This window comes from Penicillium mononematosum (genome assembly GCF_028829835.1).
Source record: "Penicillium mononematosum strain IBT 11891 chromosome Unknown utg000002l:1.0-8112719.0:1.0-8118358.0, whole genome shotgun sequence".
Taxonomy (NCBI): Eukaryota; Fungi; Ascomycota; class Eurotiomycetes; order Eurotiales; family Aspergillaceae; genus Penicillium; species Penicillium mononematosum.
The window spans coordinates 7375213-7389960 of record NW_026643272.1 but is presented as its reverse complement, the minus strand read 5'-3'; the positions used below and the strand labels follow the sequence as shown (position 1 = coordinate 7389960).

The 14748-nt window shown below is 47.6% G+C and overlaps 8 protein-coding genes across 8 annotated transcripts; 4 read left to right on the top strand and 4 right to left on the bottom strand.

Annotated features, from left to right (window-relative positions):
• Positions 1-238: 238 nt before the first annotated feature.
• Positions 239-1303, bottom strand: N7519_004595 (putative Phosphoserine phosphatase; the record flags this gene model as incomplete). The annotated part of the gene is made up of 6 exons (XM_057291371.1): positions 239-381; positions 446-594; positions 654-956; positions 1017-1093; positions 1150-1163; positions 1216-1303. The coding sequence occupies 6 exons, from the start codon at positions 1301-1303 to the stop codon at positions 239-241; spliced, it is 774 nt and encodes a 257-aa protein (XP_057152573.1).
• Positions 1304-1504: 201 nt separating this feature from the next.
• Positions 1505-2978, top strand: N7519_004594 (tRNA (adenine-N(1)-)-methyltransferase; the record flags this gene model as incomplete). Its single annotated transcript, XM_057291370.1, has 6 exons — positions 1505-1604; positions 1656-1802; positions 1864-1934; positions 1998-2172; positions 2207-2641; positions 2665-2978. The coding sequence occupies 6 exons, from the start codon at positions 1505-1507 to the stop codon at positions 2976-2978; spliced, it is 1242 nt and encodes a 413-aa protein (XP_057152572.1).
• Positions 2979-3164: 186 nt separating this feature from the next.
• N7519_004593 (acylglycerol lipase) lies at positions 3165-4472 on the bottom strand (the record flags this gene model as incomplete). The annotated part of the gene is made up of 4 exons (XM_057291369.1): positions 3165-3984; positions 4093-4162; positions 4236-4290; positions 4407-4472. The coding sequence occupies 4 exons, from the start codon at positions 4470-4472 to the stop codon at positions 3165-3167; spliced, it is 1011 nt and encodes a 336-aa protein (XP_057152571.1).
• A 764-nt stretch (positions 4473-5236) lies between these two features.
• N7519_004592 (uncharacterized protein) lies at positions 5237-6144 on the top strand (the record flags this gene model as incomplete). Its single annotated transcript, XM_057291368.1, has 2 exons — positions 5237-5671; positions 5743-6144. The coding sequence occupies 2 exons, from the start codon at positions 5237-5239 to the stop codon at positions 6142-6144; spliced, it is 837 nt and encodes a 278-aa protein (XP_057152570.1).
• Positions 6145-9525: 3381 nt separating this feature from the next.
• Positions 9526-10516, top strand: N7519_004591 (major facilitator superfamily domain-containing protein; the record flags this gene model as incomplete). The annotated part of the gene is made up of 2 exons (XM_057291367.1): positions 9526-9701; positions 9757-10516. 2 exons carry the CDS (start codon positions 9526-9528, stop codon positions 10514-10516), a joined length of 936 nt encoding a protein of 311 aa, XP_057152569.1.
• A 359-nt stretch (positions 10517-10875) lies between these two features.
• On the top strand, positions 10876-11730 carry N7519_004590 (putative mitochondrial carrier protein (Pet8); the record flags this gene model as incomplete). Its single annotated transcript, XM_057291366.1, has 1 exon — positions 10876-11730. The coding sequence occupies one exon, from the start codon at positions 10876-10878 to the stop codon at positions 11728-11730; it is 855 nt and encodes a 284-aa protein (XP_057152568.1).
• A 775-nt stretch (positions 11731-12505) lies between these two features.
• Positions 12506-13011, bottom strand: N7519_004589 (uncharacterized protein; the record flags this gene model as incomplete). The annotated part of the gene is made up of 2 exons (XM_057291365.1): positions 12506-12616; positions 12673-13011. 2 exons carry the CDS (start codon positions 13009-13011, stop codon positions 12506-12508), a joined length of 450 nt encoding a protein of 149 aa, XP_057152567.1.
• A 421-nt stretch (positions 13012-13432) lies between these two features.
• Positions 13433-14499, bottom strand: N7519_004588 (uncharacterized protein; the record flags this gene model as incomplete). The annotated part of the gene is made up of 2 exons (XM_057291364.1): positions 13433-13866; positions 13938-14499. 2 exons carry the CDS (start codon positions 14497-14499, stop codon positions 13433-13435), a joined length of 996 nt encoding a protein of 331 aa, XP_057152566.1.
• Between the last annotated feature and the right edge of the window lie 249 nt (positions 14500-14748).

The window sequence follows — 14748 nt, the reverse complement described above, 5'->3', positions numbered from 1 at the left end:
TTGAAGTTCGCAGTTCACCCTCGACGCTTGGACCCTGAAGGCGGTGACTCCTGAATGGTTCTAGCCTTTCCAAGGTTCCCCCATTGTATGTTGGTGATTCATCAACTTGTCTATCCGTGGATTCTTCCTCTTTTTCACTGATATTCACATTATTCTTGGCTAAATTTGTGTGAAATTTATATCCATCATCAATATTCATGTGCATCTAGTTGTAAGTCTATACCGGTCTATCTCCGTTCTACAGGCCGAGCGAAGCCTTGGCAGCCACATCACTCGCGGACACCTTGCCGCTCAATATGTCTTTGGAGGTCGAGAGGATTGTGGACCAATTCTCAAAAGTCGTGTAGGGCATTCCCTTACGTTGGCAGTAGGTCACTAGATCTACAACAGCGTTAGTTCAGTGTCTCGGAATCTGGAATCTTAGGCGGTTCGGGCAGATGAGTACCTTTGCCTTGCTTGGCGAAGAGAAGATCAGTTTCTGCGGCCGCGGACAAATCAGAAACACCATCTCCTGCGTAAAGAAGAATCGGGCGCTCTCCGTCGGGCAACGCTGCGTAAGGCTTGATCTCCAGGGACTTGTCATGCCCGAAGTGGCTGGCGAATGATTGTCAGTGACGCTGGGAGGTATGATGATTGGATTGACAGTGGCTTACCTGTCGTCATGGTACTCGATTTGCCAACCACCCTCGCTGTTGATGTCCTTGCCATCCCGGCTGGTTGGCTCGTTGGAAATGATGGTGAGGTGGCTGGCTGGCTTGTGGCCGAGGAACTTCTCCAACAAGGCACTGATAATGGGTCGCATTCCAGACGAAAGAATGACAATGGGAACATTGTTATCCTCGGCCCAGTGGTAGAATTCCTCGAAGTACGGGTCCAGCTTCATGTTCTTCAACAGAATTTCGATGCACTCGTCGTACGGGGTCTTGATGCTTTCAAGCATCTTGCGGAAGGCATCACTATAATGAAGAAAGTCTCATTAGACTTGCTTATGGCATAGACATTGTCTTAACACTCACCGGAAGCTCATAGTCTCGTCAAGGACCTGGTTGCCCAACACAAGACGCTCTTCCCGGCCGAAGCCAAGGTTATCGATCTAAGTAGTATTAGTAAAGATCTAGGAAACCTCGGGAGGGTAGCGAGGCGACATACCATGAAGTCATTGCCTGCGATTCTAGTCAGCATTCAAGTACAGGCACTTTGTGGGGAAGCACCTACTGTCGTCGACTGTGATTGTCCCATCAAAGTCGGTGAAGAAGATGAGCTTAGGCTTAGTCTCCAAGTATGGGAGAGCGTTAGAACCCATGATCGCTATATATATCAATAGAAATAAATCAAAGATATGTACAGTCCGGAGAAGGAGGAAAAGCAACTGAGATTAAAGATGTGCCCCTCGATTCGGTGACTGGGGGTGGGTCGAGCGGTACCGCAGCGGGCTAGTCTCGATCAGCCAGATTTTCCGTTTTCTTTTTATTGCAGGGCTCTACGGAGTATATTGTTCTATATCATGTCTCGTTTGCGCCAGGCCCTGCAGCGCATCTTTGGTGCGACTCCAACAGGCGCCTTGCGCTCTCGGACAATTGACACGAATTTCTCCATTATCAAAGGTAATTGTGTTGCAACGTTTCTTCCCAACACCGGACTAACAAAATGCGCAGAGGGAGACCGAGTCATTTTACACGGCAAACAGCCCTCATTATCAAAGGCATTGAAACGAGGTGAAAAGCTCCAGACCCCTCGCGGAGCAGTGGAACATGACAGCATCATTGGGAAACGGGTTTGGGACACGGTACAGTCTCGCAAAGGTCAATACACCCACTTCTCGATATTCCCTGGGCATGTCACTGATACTTCCGTTATATACAGGCCTGAATCTTCGAGTCAGCCTTCCAACATTAGAAGAATACGTCGCCCTGACCCCTCGCTTGGTCACGCCGGTATGAGCACCACTCCTACGAATCGGCAACGGAGATACATTGGACTCACGCTATCCTGAGTAGATCTATCCACAGGATGCCAATTTGATTGCTTCCCTTCTCGACATCCATGTCAACACTCCTGCCGCGGGCGAAATACAACCCACTACGGAAATCCTCGAGTCCGGAACAGGCCATGGATCCTTGACACTACATCTGGCGCGCGCCATTCACGCCGCCAATACCACTCCTCCGCCTCGTCCACCGCGATCCCAGATCAACTATCTGAGAAGGCCGTGTCACCAGGCCCGGTGAAAAGGACACGGAGCAAGCAGGAGAGAAACCCGCGGAGCAAACCGCGGATCCAGCACAGGAGGAATGGGATGCATGGCGAGCGCAGCGCAACGCCGTCATTCACACAGTCGACGTATCGCCGAAGTTCTCTGCGCTGGCCGAGAAAAACATCCGGGGATTCCGCCGTGGAATATATGCAGGCAACATTGATTTCTACGTGGGTCCCGTTGAAAATTGGATTGCCCAGCAGAAGCAACAGCGGAAAAAGACTGGCCTGGCTTCACTGACTGGGGGAAACCCCGTCACCCCGTTCCTTTCACACGTTATTCTGGACATGCCTTCTTCAAACTTGAGAATCCCACATGTTACCCCGATGTTAAAGCGTGATGGTCTCCTAGTGGTGTTCATGCCTAGTATCACGCAGATCGGCGAGTGTCTGCAACTGATCCGAGACCAGCGACTGCCCTTGTTCAGGAAAAGGTGATCGAGCTTGGCTCCGGAATCAGCGGTGGCCGTACATGGGATGTGCGTTTTGCGACTAAAAAGTCAGGCGCCGACCCATCGTCTTGGGCTGTCCCTTCAGATGCTGAGGGTGCCACTCCTGTTGAAGCTGATGAGCAGTCCGCTGCTTCTGATGCTATCTCTGAGGTGTCCACCTCAGAGGAGCCCCCGAAGGGAGGAGAGTCTGTCTTGGTCTGCCGGCCCAAGGTCGGAGTGCGTATCCAGGGCGGCGGTTTCGTGGCAGTCTGGCGGCGAATCGAAGACCGGTAAGTTCTTGGTCCAGCTGTCCTAGGCATATAAATCCTGTACTATATACCTGTATTCTATTGCATGTCTGATACAGACTGAACGCATTTGTACCATATAGAGAATTGTGATAATAATATCAACCTGTAATAACGATAGTCATAAAGATGAACAGCCGTAACAAGAAACAGTCACAACAGAACAATCACCTCACAGCTTTGCCTTGCCGTCGGCCTCTGCATCCCCATGAGCGGCAGTGTCTTCACCCGCAACACCCTCTACCACATGCTGAACAACCACCTCCTTCGTTCCAGGCACTTTACTCAAAACCCAAGCCTTCACATCTGCAAGGAACCTCTCCGTCGTCTCGGGCAACTCAGCATGCAACTTATGATAAGCCCCCTCGTAAGGACAAAACTTCACATTACCACCATTCTCGGTGAACGCCTCGACGAATGCCTGCACCGCGGCATAACTGGTAATGCGATCTCCATCCCCATGCCCGAACCAAAACGGCAGCTCACTTTCCACCCAAGCCTCAGGACCAGCGGCAAACATCCCCTCCAAAAAAATACCTCGATCCAACATGCCAGCCAGGCCCTCAAAAGTTCCCGTATCATGGCACAGCTCGTCAGCCATGACCTCCTTGACCACGTCCTCGTTACGAGACAGCAAACTGTGGTCAAGCGGGGAATACCGCTGCTTATTGGGGACCAACTTTGCGACAACTCGTCCCGCTGAGACTGTCAGCTTTGAGGGGCGGGAAGATGGATCTATGGCGATCAGAGGGGAGTACAGAAGCACGCCGGTGAAGTTGGGCCGGTTATATAAGTCTCTGTTGTAAGGTGACTCTGGATGGAAAATGTAGTTGAGGACTTGGCCGCCACCCATGCTGTGGCCCATTAGGAAGAGGGGCAGGTCAGGCCTGGAGGGTAGGCTTTGCAGGAAGGAGTGGATGTCCGAGAGGACTTGGGAGGTTGGGCCTGTGTTACCGCGGTCGCTGGTTTGTTTGACGCTGCGGCCCCATCCTCTGGTTTCAGGCTGTTAGCTTGGGGTTCGCAGTGAAATAGGTCGTTTCTTCGTTATTTATATTGTGAGATGTCAGGGTAGGGTTTGGCCTTGGTGGTTGGACACTTACCGCTGATCAAAAGACCTGACTTCAACACCTGCCGATGCCAGTGTTGGAAACAGATCGTGGTAGGCATTGCCTAGCAAGGATTTGTGTCAGTAACGTTGAAACCTGCCTTGGGTCATTGTTCATAATCGACATAATAGACTCACAGTGGTCACTGAAGCCATGGATAAAGGCCAAAACAGCAAGTGGAGACCCGCTGGTCTATAGAGTAGATCGCATTGTTAGCTCTGAAAATCAATATCCTTTTCTTCATGTTTGAGTCCATCTCAACTTATTCGGATAGGGATCAAAGCTGTGTCTTGCAAATTCAGGCATACCTTCCATGTCTTGGCATACAGGTCAAGGCCGTCTGGAAGAGTGTGCACGCTTTCTTCTGTGTTCATTTCGGCTGTAGGAGCTTGTAGGAAGGCTGGAGAGATGGCTAGAGAAGAGATGGAGTGCACGTTTAAACATGGATATACGACACGGAACCTCGGCAGGAACGTCAGGCCAAGATACATACTAACGCGATTTAGATCCACTAAGCCCCAAATTCACATTTAAACCCTATTTATGTACACAAAATTATATCTTAGCATAAACATTACACGGAGCACAGAAATAAGGTAACTGCTACCTATAATATAGAACTAAATACAACGGGAATATCAAGCACATTCCATTTTGTGGACGTAAGCTGTAGGTTCTTCCAAGGTTCGCCCCTTTCCTCTGGCAAACTTTGGCAGCAACCCTATTCAACCACGACTACCCTTTTTATTTCTTCGCCTGATCCATTTCCATATTAGGTCCAGGATCGCACTGGTCCCAGAAACCCAAGATATAAAGGTCCAAGGTGGGATGGATCTTCAGGTCCGACTTCGGGGAATTAAATGGGCAAGAGCCTCCAATGATCCATGGGTCTTCAGGCCCACTTGCCATAATTCGATTGGTTGTCAGTTAACTAAACCTTATCCAATCAAAGTTTGTTCGTGACATGCCTCTCCTACAACATATAGCAGGCCAAAATAACTGTCAACTTCTTGCCGGTTTTGTTTTTGTTACCTTTTTAACCTTGGGATCTATGTTATATTTCCTTAGACAACGAGTGCCCTCGATACTTAGGCCAGCAATCTCACAATCTCTGCTGCGCCCCAAATATTCAGAAAGGATGTTCTCCGCCATTCCTCAAGCCGATGCCTCATATCGGACTCTGGCATTATCCCCGAGTGAAGATAGTCCAGATATCCGCCAGAAATATCGACCATTCATCCTTGACGACAATTCATCTGAGGACTGGGTCAACAAATTAGACCTGGCCACCGCAACGGACATGGCAGAAAATAACCTGCGGGTTACAAACCAGAGACTGAAAGTCCTGGTGCTCTATGGAAGTCTTCGCAGAAGGTCATACTCCCGACTTGTGGCGTTGGAAGCTTCCCGTATACTTTTCCGACTCGGATGTGACGTACGCGTCTTTGACCCCGAAGGTCTTCCCGTGAAGAACGAGAGTGATACCGCCCATCTAAAAGTACAGGAGCTCCGAGAACTCAGTCTCTGGAGCGATGGACATGTCTGGGTCTCGCCTGAACAGCACGGCAATTTGGTGAGTGAACTCCGGCGATACACTTAGCATTTAATGCATTATTTACTAACATGCTTTGTCCACAACGCTAGACCGCTGTGTTCAAGAATCAGATCGATTGGATTCCTTTGTCTGCTGGAAGTGTCCGTCCCACCCAAGGCCGAACGCTGGCCATTGCCCAGGTGTGCGGTGGATCCCAATCGTTCAACGCGGTCAACTCTTTACGTATCCTGGGTCGGTGGATGCGCATGTTTACCATTCCGAACCAGTCTTCAATTCCCAAGGCATATACACAGTTTCCGGATGAAGGTCAACCGGACGATCAACGACTCATGCCTAGTGGCAACCGAGACCGTCTGGTGGACTGCATGGAGGAGTTTGTCAAATATACGATTCTGATGCGGCCTCACATCGATCTTTTTGGTGACCGTTTTAGTGAACGGGAGGAAAGGAAGATAAAGGACGCAAAGCTCAAAGCTGCTACAGCTAGTTGAGAACAAAAAAAAATAGAATAGAATAGAATAACATAGAGTGTGTCATAAAGACAATCTATTCTGGTATAATTGCTCAACATACTTTGTTACCTCGACTAGCAACCTGATGACTCTTCTAGCTAAGACTCACAGATCTACGGAACCTTGGAAGATATGGAACTTGTATTCACAACAAATATTCGAAGGGATTTTCGGTCGTCTAGTCAGGTATTGGCCAATCACACGAGGCGAGCGACATGCTAACACTGATTCCGGCTAATATGCAAAATGACTCGAGGGCTCTGAAAGTGTTCCATGAGGCTAACTCAATTTATATCTACAAAATACATCATCTGATCCTTCCATATACTCCATTATATCTCCTTTTTCCGATCCCGTTCTTAGCCTATCTCGTTTTCCCTATCAGTCTCAACTACGGACGAAAAGAACAAGAATGATCCCAGCACGGTAAAGTCACCGCGTACCTATCTTGACATGCAGCTTACGCTACTCAAAGCACTATAGCAGGCTCAATTTCCCGCGTCGAGCTCCTCCGGTGGTTTCACGAGGGCAAGAGGATCGGGAAAGATTTTGTTCTAGTTGACTTACGCCGTACTGATTTCGAGGTACGCACACAACTTCTTTCCACCGTCTATATACCGATCTTATAATAAGTACATAGGGAGGCACAATCCGGGGCTCTCTAAATCTCCCATCGCAGAGCTTGTATCCTACTATTCCGACTCTATATTCTGTCCTCTCGCAAGGTGGAATCGCTAACGTAGTGTGGTATTGTGGTCAGTGTGTTTCGGTTTCCTCGTCAAGAATATTCCAACCTAACAAAAGAAGCAGGCTCTTCCCGAGGTCGTGGGGTGCGTGCTGCGAACTTGTTTGCAGAATATCTGGAGGAGCAAAAGGACATGATAATAAAGAGTCTTGTGTTAGAAGGGGGATTAAGGGGTGGGCGGCAGCTGGTAAGGATTATACTCAGCTTATGGATGAGTATGATGAGTTGAAATGGGTAAAGTAGCTCTATTTTACCAGGTAGCATCCCCCGGAGGCGTTTGGAATATAGTGTCACATTCTAACGAGATAATTACGTAGTCGCGTGGCTTACCTACATCCACGGATGTATACTAGTGTTATTGACTAGTACCAACATGTCCAAGGGAACTCGCCAATTGAGAATGAGCTCGAAAAGATTGTGATTAAGTGAAGGAACGAAGGGCAGCCTATTCTATAGGTTGTGTAATAGGCTAACGAAACGAAGATTTTCATAACAGCCTCACCGTAGTCGCATGAGGGCGCATTTAGAGCAACCAGCTGCAAAATAACTTGACATCACAGCGGGGAAATCTGTCCTCGAGTATAGTTCCACGAGAGACACCAAAGATGCACTGAAGGAACTGGATGAAATGCGCTAGCTAATCGACTCAGAGAGATAATATAGTGATATGTCAATCATTATCACTGCGGTGGAGATAGAGATATTGGGTCTAAGTCCAGAAAAGTCCCGAAGGGGCAATGAACAAACTGCTCTACCGATTTTTGATAACATGGGATCATCGTCGAGTAGTTCATGAATACCTAGGATGTGACTGAATATGATCTTACAGGTTAAGGAAGAGCAAGTGTGTTGAGTCGAGAGCTAGCAAGCGCCAACAATGCCCAGCTGAGACTGGCAGCTAATGTGGAATGAGCTAGTATACAGCGCTCCGCGCCAGACTGGTCCAGGTTATGTCTTAGCCTAGTACCTAGGTAGGTATCCCGATGCGGGTCCGCTTGCAGCACTAATCCCGATTTGGTATGGTTACCCGTGGGTGTGGGTCAATCAGACTGTTCGATCTATGTTGTTTACGGACTCTGTATAGGCGCCAGTGCGTCAGGTATTTTTCCATATTAAATTTTGACTATCATACCGCCGGTGTACTATTACCTACAGATTGGGTCTAATGATTGATTCCTACAATATCAACTTCTATAGGGCCAATTTCTACAATATCTTAATTCCTATAATAAGAATAATTGGCCGCTCATACGGCTATAGTCTTCTCCGATAGTCTTATTATATATCTTTTCAGTGGTCTCTAGAGTGTCAATCCCTATCAATATCTATAGTTAATAAAACACACGAATACTAGTTTTATGAAATGTTCTGCTAGCAAAATACGACATGGCGCACTGGCGGCTACACACTGCCGTACTACCTAGGTATGTATACACAACATGTGGAGAATTCTTCTTCCCGGTGAGCCTCAATATTCACTTCTATAAACCTTGGAAGGTTTGGGAGTCTTCCCGTAGAGCAAATTTTAGGGATAGATAGTTCTGCTTAGATACACATGTAACGTTAACATCCCTGTCATTTCAGAACGGAATTCATTCCGCTTGCTAATTACTAAAAAACTAGGTAGCTAGGCAAAGAAAGATTGCAAACCATATGTTAACATATTTTTGTCAGCCATTTGTTGCCAATAGCAATTTCCGCACAAAAAAATCCATTTGCAATATGTGCTGACCGAGACAGTGTGGTCACCAGCCCTGGAGGGCTGGTTCTCTCCTGTTCTGTCATGCTTCAACAATGGTCTCCTGCGCATTTATATCTTCGTTCTCTTCCCAGAAGCTCGCCCCCTAGCTACATTTTATAAAAGATTCTGAATTTTACCTCCAAACCCTCTGGCCTTGCGTCGAAATGGACATGCAGGAGAACTCAGAATGTATATCCTACCCCAGCGCACTTCCTGTGAGTGAAAGTGAGAAGGATGGTCCATCCGACTTGCAAAGCGACACCGTTGGCCACAAAGTAGATGGCAATTCACCAAACAATGCCAGAGAGACTCTTTTCATGATTGCCATTACCTTGACCCAACTGGTTCAGATGATCCCACTCGGTGCCGGCATCAATTCAGGCCTTCAATCGGGGAGTCGCTAGGTGCGACAAATATCCAGTCTGTATGGATTGTTGCATCGTACCCTCTGACCCAAGGAGCATTCGTTCTTATTGGTAAGCGTTTCCTTTCATCACGCATTTCATTATTTACTAAGATATTCTCTCATAAGGTGGCCGCCTGGGAGCTGTATATGGTCATAAGAATATATTTTCGATCGGTTGTATCTGGTGGGTTGTTTGGGCCCTGTGTGGAGGATGCGCAAACAACTTGGTGTCCATGTGCTTCATGAGAGGGTTATGTGGAATTGGAGGCGGTCTCATAATTCCGAACATCGTGGCTTTGCTAGGCATCACCTTCCCACCTGGAAGGAAGCGAAACCTTGGGTTTTGCACTATTTCGGAGCGATGGCGCCTGTCGGTGCGGCGGGTGGTTCTCTGGTCTCTGCAGTTATCGTCTAGCTGACAGAGTGGAAATACTTGTTCTTCATACTGTGAGAATGCATTGCTCGGGAATGGAAGTTTTATATGCTGACGTTTTTCCTTCAAGTGGGCTATTAGGGCTTGTCGTTTATGGGACTGCAATTATCTCTGTTCCTCCTGATGAGCCTGTGGACCCGAATGGTTCAGTTGATTGGGTTGGAGCTTACCTAGGAGTCGGTGGTCTTATTTTGTTCAATTTTGTGTGGAAGTAAGTTCTACCGAACGGAGAATATATGCAAAGCTGAAGTCTCATATCTTTGCAGCCAAGCCCCCCTTGTTGGATGGACCAGTCCCTATGAGATTACCCTTCTGGTACTGTCGATCATTCACTTCGGTGCTTTTTCCTACTGGGAAACGAAGATGGCCAAGGAGCCGATACTGCCGTTTAACATATGGAAAGCGCCTTCTTTCGGCTTCCTTATGCTCACCATATTCTTCTCATTCATGAGTTTGGGTATCTACTTTTGGTACATGAATGTGTACATGATTACCATTCGCGGAGATAGCCTCATCAAGGTCGGGGTTCAGTATCTTCCTCTGACAATTGTGGGTTGTGCAAATGCATTTTTTGCAGCATGGCTAGTCCCGCGAGTGCCAGCTCAAGTGATTATCAGCATGGGTTGTCTGGCAATGACCGCCATCAATATTTTATTGGCCACTATTCCAGAACACCTAACATATTGGGCAATGGCTTTCCCAGCCATGTTTCTGTCTGCTTTTACAATCGACTTGATTGTCACAAGCGCTCAAAACATTGCTAGCAACACAGTATCGATCAAGCATCAGGGTGTTGCAGGGTCCTTGGTAGGAACGTTGCTCAGTTACGGGATGAGCACCGGCCTTGGCTTTGCCGGCACCGTGGAGGTAAACACGTTTGACAATGGGAAGGATCTCCTCAAGGGTTATCATTGCGCTGCTTATCTGGCTGTGGGCTTAGCTGTCGCTTCTCTAATTATGGCTATGGTATTCATTCGCATCCCTAAAGATACACGGGAGGGCTGGAGTGAGGAAGAGGCAGAATAAGACCTTCGATACAGATTATGTGTGATTAGTATTAGGGTATTGCATAGTTTATATGCAAGCACAGATAGTATGTCAAGTTTAAAATAATAAGTCGACCAGAACAGGTCGGGCAAGCTCGGAGTTGAGATCGGAATCCGCGGACCCCGACGAAATCGGCAAGGCTCTCAGGTTTTATACAGCGCAGTCACAACCATCCCTTCCAGGAGTTTTGCGATAAGATTCAAATCAAAATGTCCACATTCAATGGCTTAGAAATAACAACAGCAAGTCCACCCATCAAACTCCTACCTAGGAACCCGATCTAACCCAAACAGGCAGCAATAATCGCGGCGCTAGCCAGCGAAGGTGCCATCCACCCAATGGACACAGTAATAACGCGCATGCAATCGCCAATGTACAGCAGCGTCTACAAGCACCTAAATGGAACACTCAACCGCACCCTCTTCAGCGGGCTGTACCAAGGGTTCGGACCAACTTTTGTCGCAGGAACGCTCTCGTCAGCGGCTTTCTTCACAGCATACGAAGCCTCAAAGATGGCGTTTGACAATGCCCAGTCCGCTGGATATATGCTCGGCGTTCCACGGTCGCTGATTCACGTTGCCAGCAGTGCGGTTGCTGAACTGCTTGCTTGCGCTATCCAGAACCCGGCTGAGGTGTTGAAGCAGAATGCCCAGGTTTTTCAGCGGCCACTTAATGCCCAAAGAGGTCCGTCTCCGACGATGGAGATGCTGCGTCAGTTCAGAGAAAACCCTTCTGGGCTGTGGGCTGGGTATACTGCATTAGTGGCGAGTCAATTACCGAGTATGTGTCTTACGTTTTGTTTATATGAGATGTTTAAGGAGAATTTGCTTGAGCGGTGGAAGACAGAGAAAGATGATATTAGGCAGCAGCTTGAAGCGACTGTTTTGGGTGCTGGTGCTGCGGGGGGTTGTGCGTCTTGGTTCTTTGTTCCTATTCATGTGGTCAAGACAAGGATGAGGCTTGCGGTTGGTGAGCAAACAGGCAGCACCCGGTCGAATCCCAAAGGTGTCCTTGCTTTATCATCCCGTATCGGTGCATTTGCTATTGCTCGAGATGTGCTGCAGAAGGAGGGGGTGGCTGGGTTGTTTTGGGGATCTACTTTGACCTGCGTGACAGCGGTTGTGGGAGGTGGACTATACATTGGATGTTATGAGGGGGCTAAGATATACTTGTGCCATTATCAAGCCTCGTAGTTGGCATGGCTGTAGATCATTCCAAGCCGACTGTATTATAGGTATGATATGTATAATATAATAGAATCACTCTCCTCTTTCCGTCTCTTTCGTCATATCACAGAGTGAAGCAGACATGGTATAGAGTTAGATCTTATAAAGGGGATATTGAATGTATTGTCTGCTAGGCCGCCCATAGGGACAGAACCTAAGGCAGATAGCCAAATTAGTTACTCTCTTCTCCTCCTCGTCATAGTAATCTCAGCACATTGTTTCTTCATTTTCTGAATCTCTATTGTATTGCAATTCCATGAATCACCAGTGTAATTGATGAAGCCCGGCTTGGCCAAGACCCTGACTTAGCACGTAAAAACATGTCGTCTATAGTATATTTTCTGTTAAGTTCTATCTGCGTAAGGTTCAGCAACCCGCAAAACCAAAGAAGGCACCAAAGAAGGCACCAAGGCAGATACCAAAACAGACACTAAAAAAAGACTTGATAACTATAGGAGTGTGGTCATACCCTTTAATATAGGAAATAAGATTACCTCGGAAAGCTATTCCCACTATATAAATCTCTACTCCAACAAAACCTTTTACCATGTCCTCTGGATTTACATCGGTCATAAAGACGTCAAATATCACAGAGCATTGTAAAAAGTAAACAACTACAGGACCAGCCACAGAGTTGTATTTCTAAAACCACTTGTCCAATCACTCTCATATACATAAGCATAGATGTCACAACGATACCGTCAACCGGTAAGGGAAACGAGGTTACCTGCAATTATCTCGACTACAGCACCTTAGGGGCATTCTGGACAATTGAGACAGCGCTGTTTGGAACGTAACCTTCTGCGACAAGCTTCTCAGTATAGTCCAGCAACCAATTTTGGCAATTCGGCGCCTGTTTGATTCCAGTCAAAATCGGCTGCTATACCAATAATACCCAGGAGTACATACCGATGGGTCAAAAGGATTGGGACTGCGACTAGGAGGCTGTACCGTGGTGGCGACTGACTCGAATCGATCACGGGCAATAGTATCTCCTATCTCTTTGTTGCCGACGGTATCCTTTATATACCGATCGTCCACTCGCGCGAGTGGAATCCGTTTGAAGCTTGGTTGGGGGGCCTCGAAGTCATAATTGCGCCTGAACTCGAGGAAGAACCCCTGGGCCGGATTCCCAGTAACATGGATGAGTTTTCCAACGTCCCCTGTGTCGCCCGTCGGGATGTAAACAGCATAATGGGCAGGTTGCGTACCCCTGGAAAGAATGGCGAGGTAGATAGTGCGAGGCATTTGGATACAAACAAGGGAACGAAGAAGTGGTAGTCGATCTATACGCAACAGAGATAGTTTGTCTGATTGTGATGATCAAGATGAGGACAGAGAGTTGGTAATCAAGGAATTTATATAGCTCATCTTGCTGGATACTTCCCAGGTGACGAATCTCAACGTAATACGCGCCCAAAAGTTCCTTGTGAGGCTGAGCAGAGAGCGCACCACTACGGTTCAAGAGGAGACGCCCGACACAACGTACTCCTGCTTTCCAAGGACTAGGGTAGCTCAGACTTTAGATCACAACCAACAGGTTATTAGAGATGCCTGCAATAGGACCGAGCACGAGCAGGGGCTGACTGGTGCCTGGCCCGTTTCTGTGACTGACTGTGCATTAGCTCGCGCCTCACTAGCTATAGCTATCCAGCCACTCCCTGCTAGTTTAACACCCCATAGCCGGTGTATACCAATCCCATGGATCCGCAGTATTCGTGTATTGATCTAGAAACATTGGTAAATATTTCATCGACCATTCCTCCCTATGAAAAGCAGTGTACTGCGCTTTGCGGGCCTCCCAGTACTCAGGTAGCCAGCCAGATTGTTCCCAGTCGACGACAGCCAGGAGACAGTATGGTTTAGAAGGTGTTATAATAATATTGATGCGATGGAGGTCGCCGTGGGTGAACTTAATAGAGCTATCATCAGACAGCTCATGGCGAAATGGTTCAATTGGAACAGAATGCGGATCGGGCATTGGTCTGCGGGGAAGAAATGTGAACCACTCATGAAAATCGTGGACTGAAGCAAAAGGTCCGGCCTCCTGTAGGCAGTTAAAAGGGAGTACTCTGTCGTAAAGAGGAGATCGCACAACATTGCCTAGGAAAGAGTTAGATATAATGGAAATACCTTAAAAATAACATCTGGAGAGGTAGTAGGTCGGTACAAACCTATAAATGTGTCTGAAGGATCTTGTTCAAGCTGGCGGAGATCATCGACAACTGTCCGGAGCTGATGACAGATTGTATCGCGTTCATTGTGTTCCAGCGAATCCCAAGCTGCCTCTAAAGTCCATCCATGCATATATTGCATGTAAATAAACTTCTCATCCCCTTCTGTGCGCCATCCGTATACTTCAGGAACTGGTACACGGCCTTTCAGGGAACGGTGCACAGCATAGGCAGACTGGGCCTCTGCTATTCCCACCTGAACTCCCCATTTGACAACCAGGCCCATGTCTTCAAACACCGCAGGTGGCGGTCTCATATGACACCCGCCGTATGTGAGGGTCTTGCGCTTGTCCAGACTGGTTCCTGAGAGCCACTGTGATTTGGCCTTTTCCCGAACTTGTTTTGGGGAAGGTAACTCGCTCCATTTATTAAAGAATGAAGAGTCTTTAGCGTCGAAATTGGACGCATCAGGGATCATTGACGGTGTCAACTGGAGGCGTCCATGTTGGCTAATCAACTCCGTTCTTGGACCGGCTAGCAGACCGTGCATAACATCCGCCATGATATCATGCAAGGGTATCTTGAGAACTGCAGGAAGTACCTCAAAAATAGATATGAGTAACAAGTAAAACAAGTAATCAACTGAGTTCAGAAATCTAAATTCAAGGGCCATCCTGCCCAAACGTCATGTGACTTCCAAGCAATTCTTACCTGTATACCAACGGCAAGCTGGACTGTCAGTGCAATACATCACGAGGACCATAGCAGAAATCATACATGTATTACAATATCACGATGGACAAGCACGTCC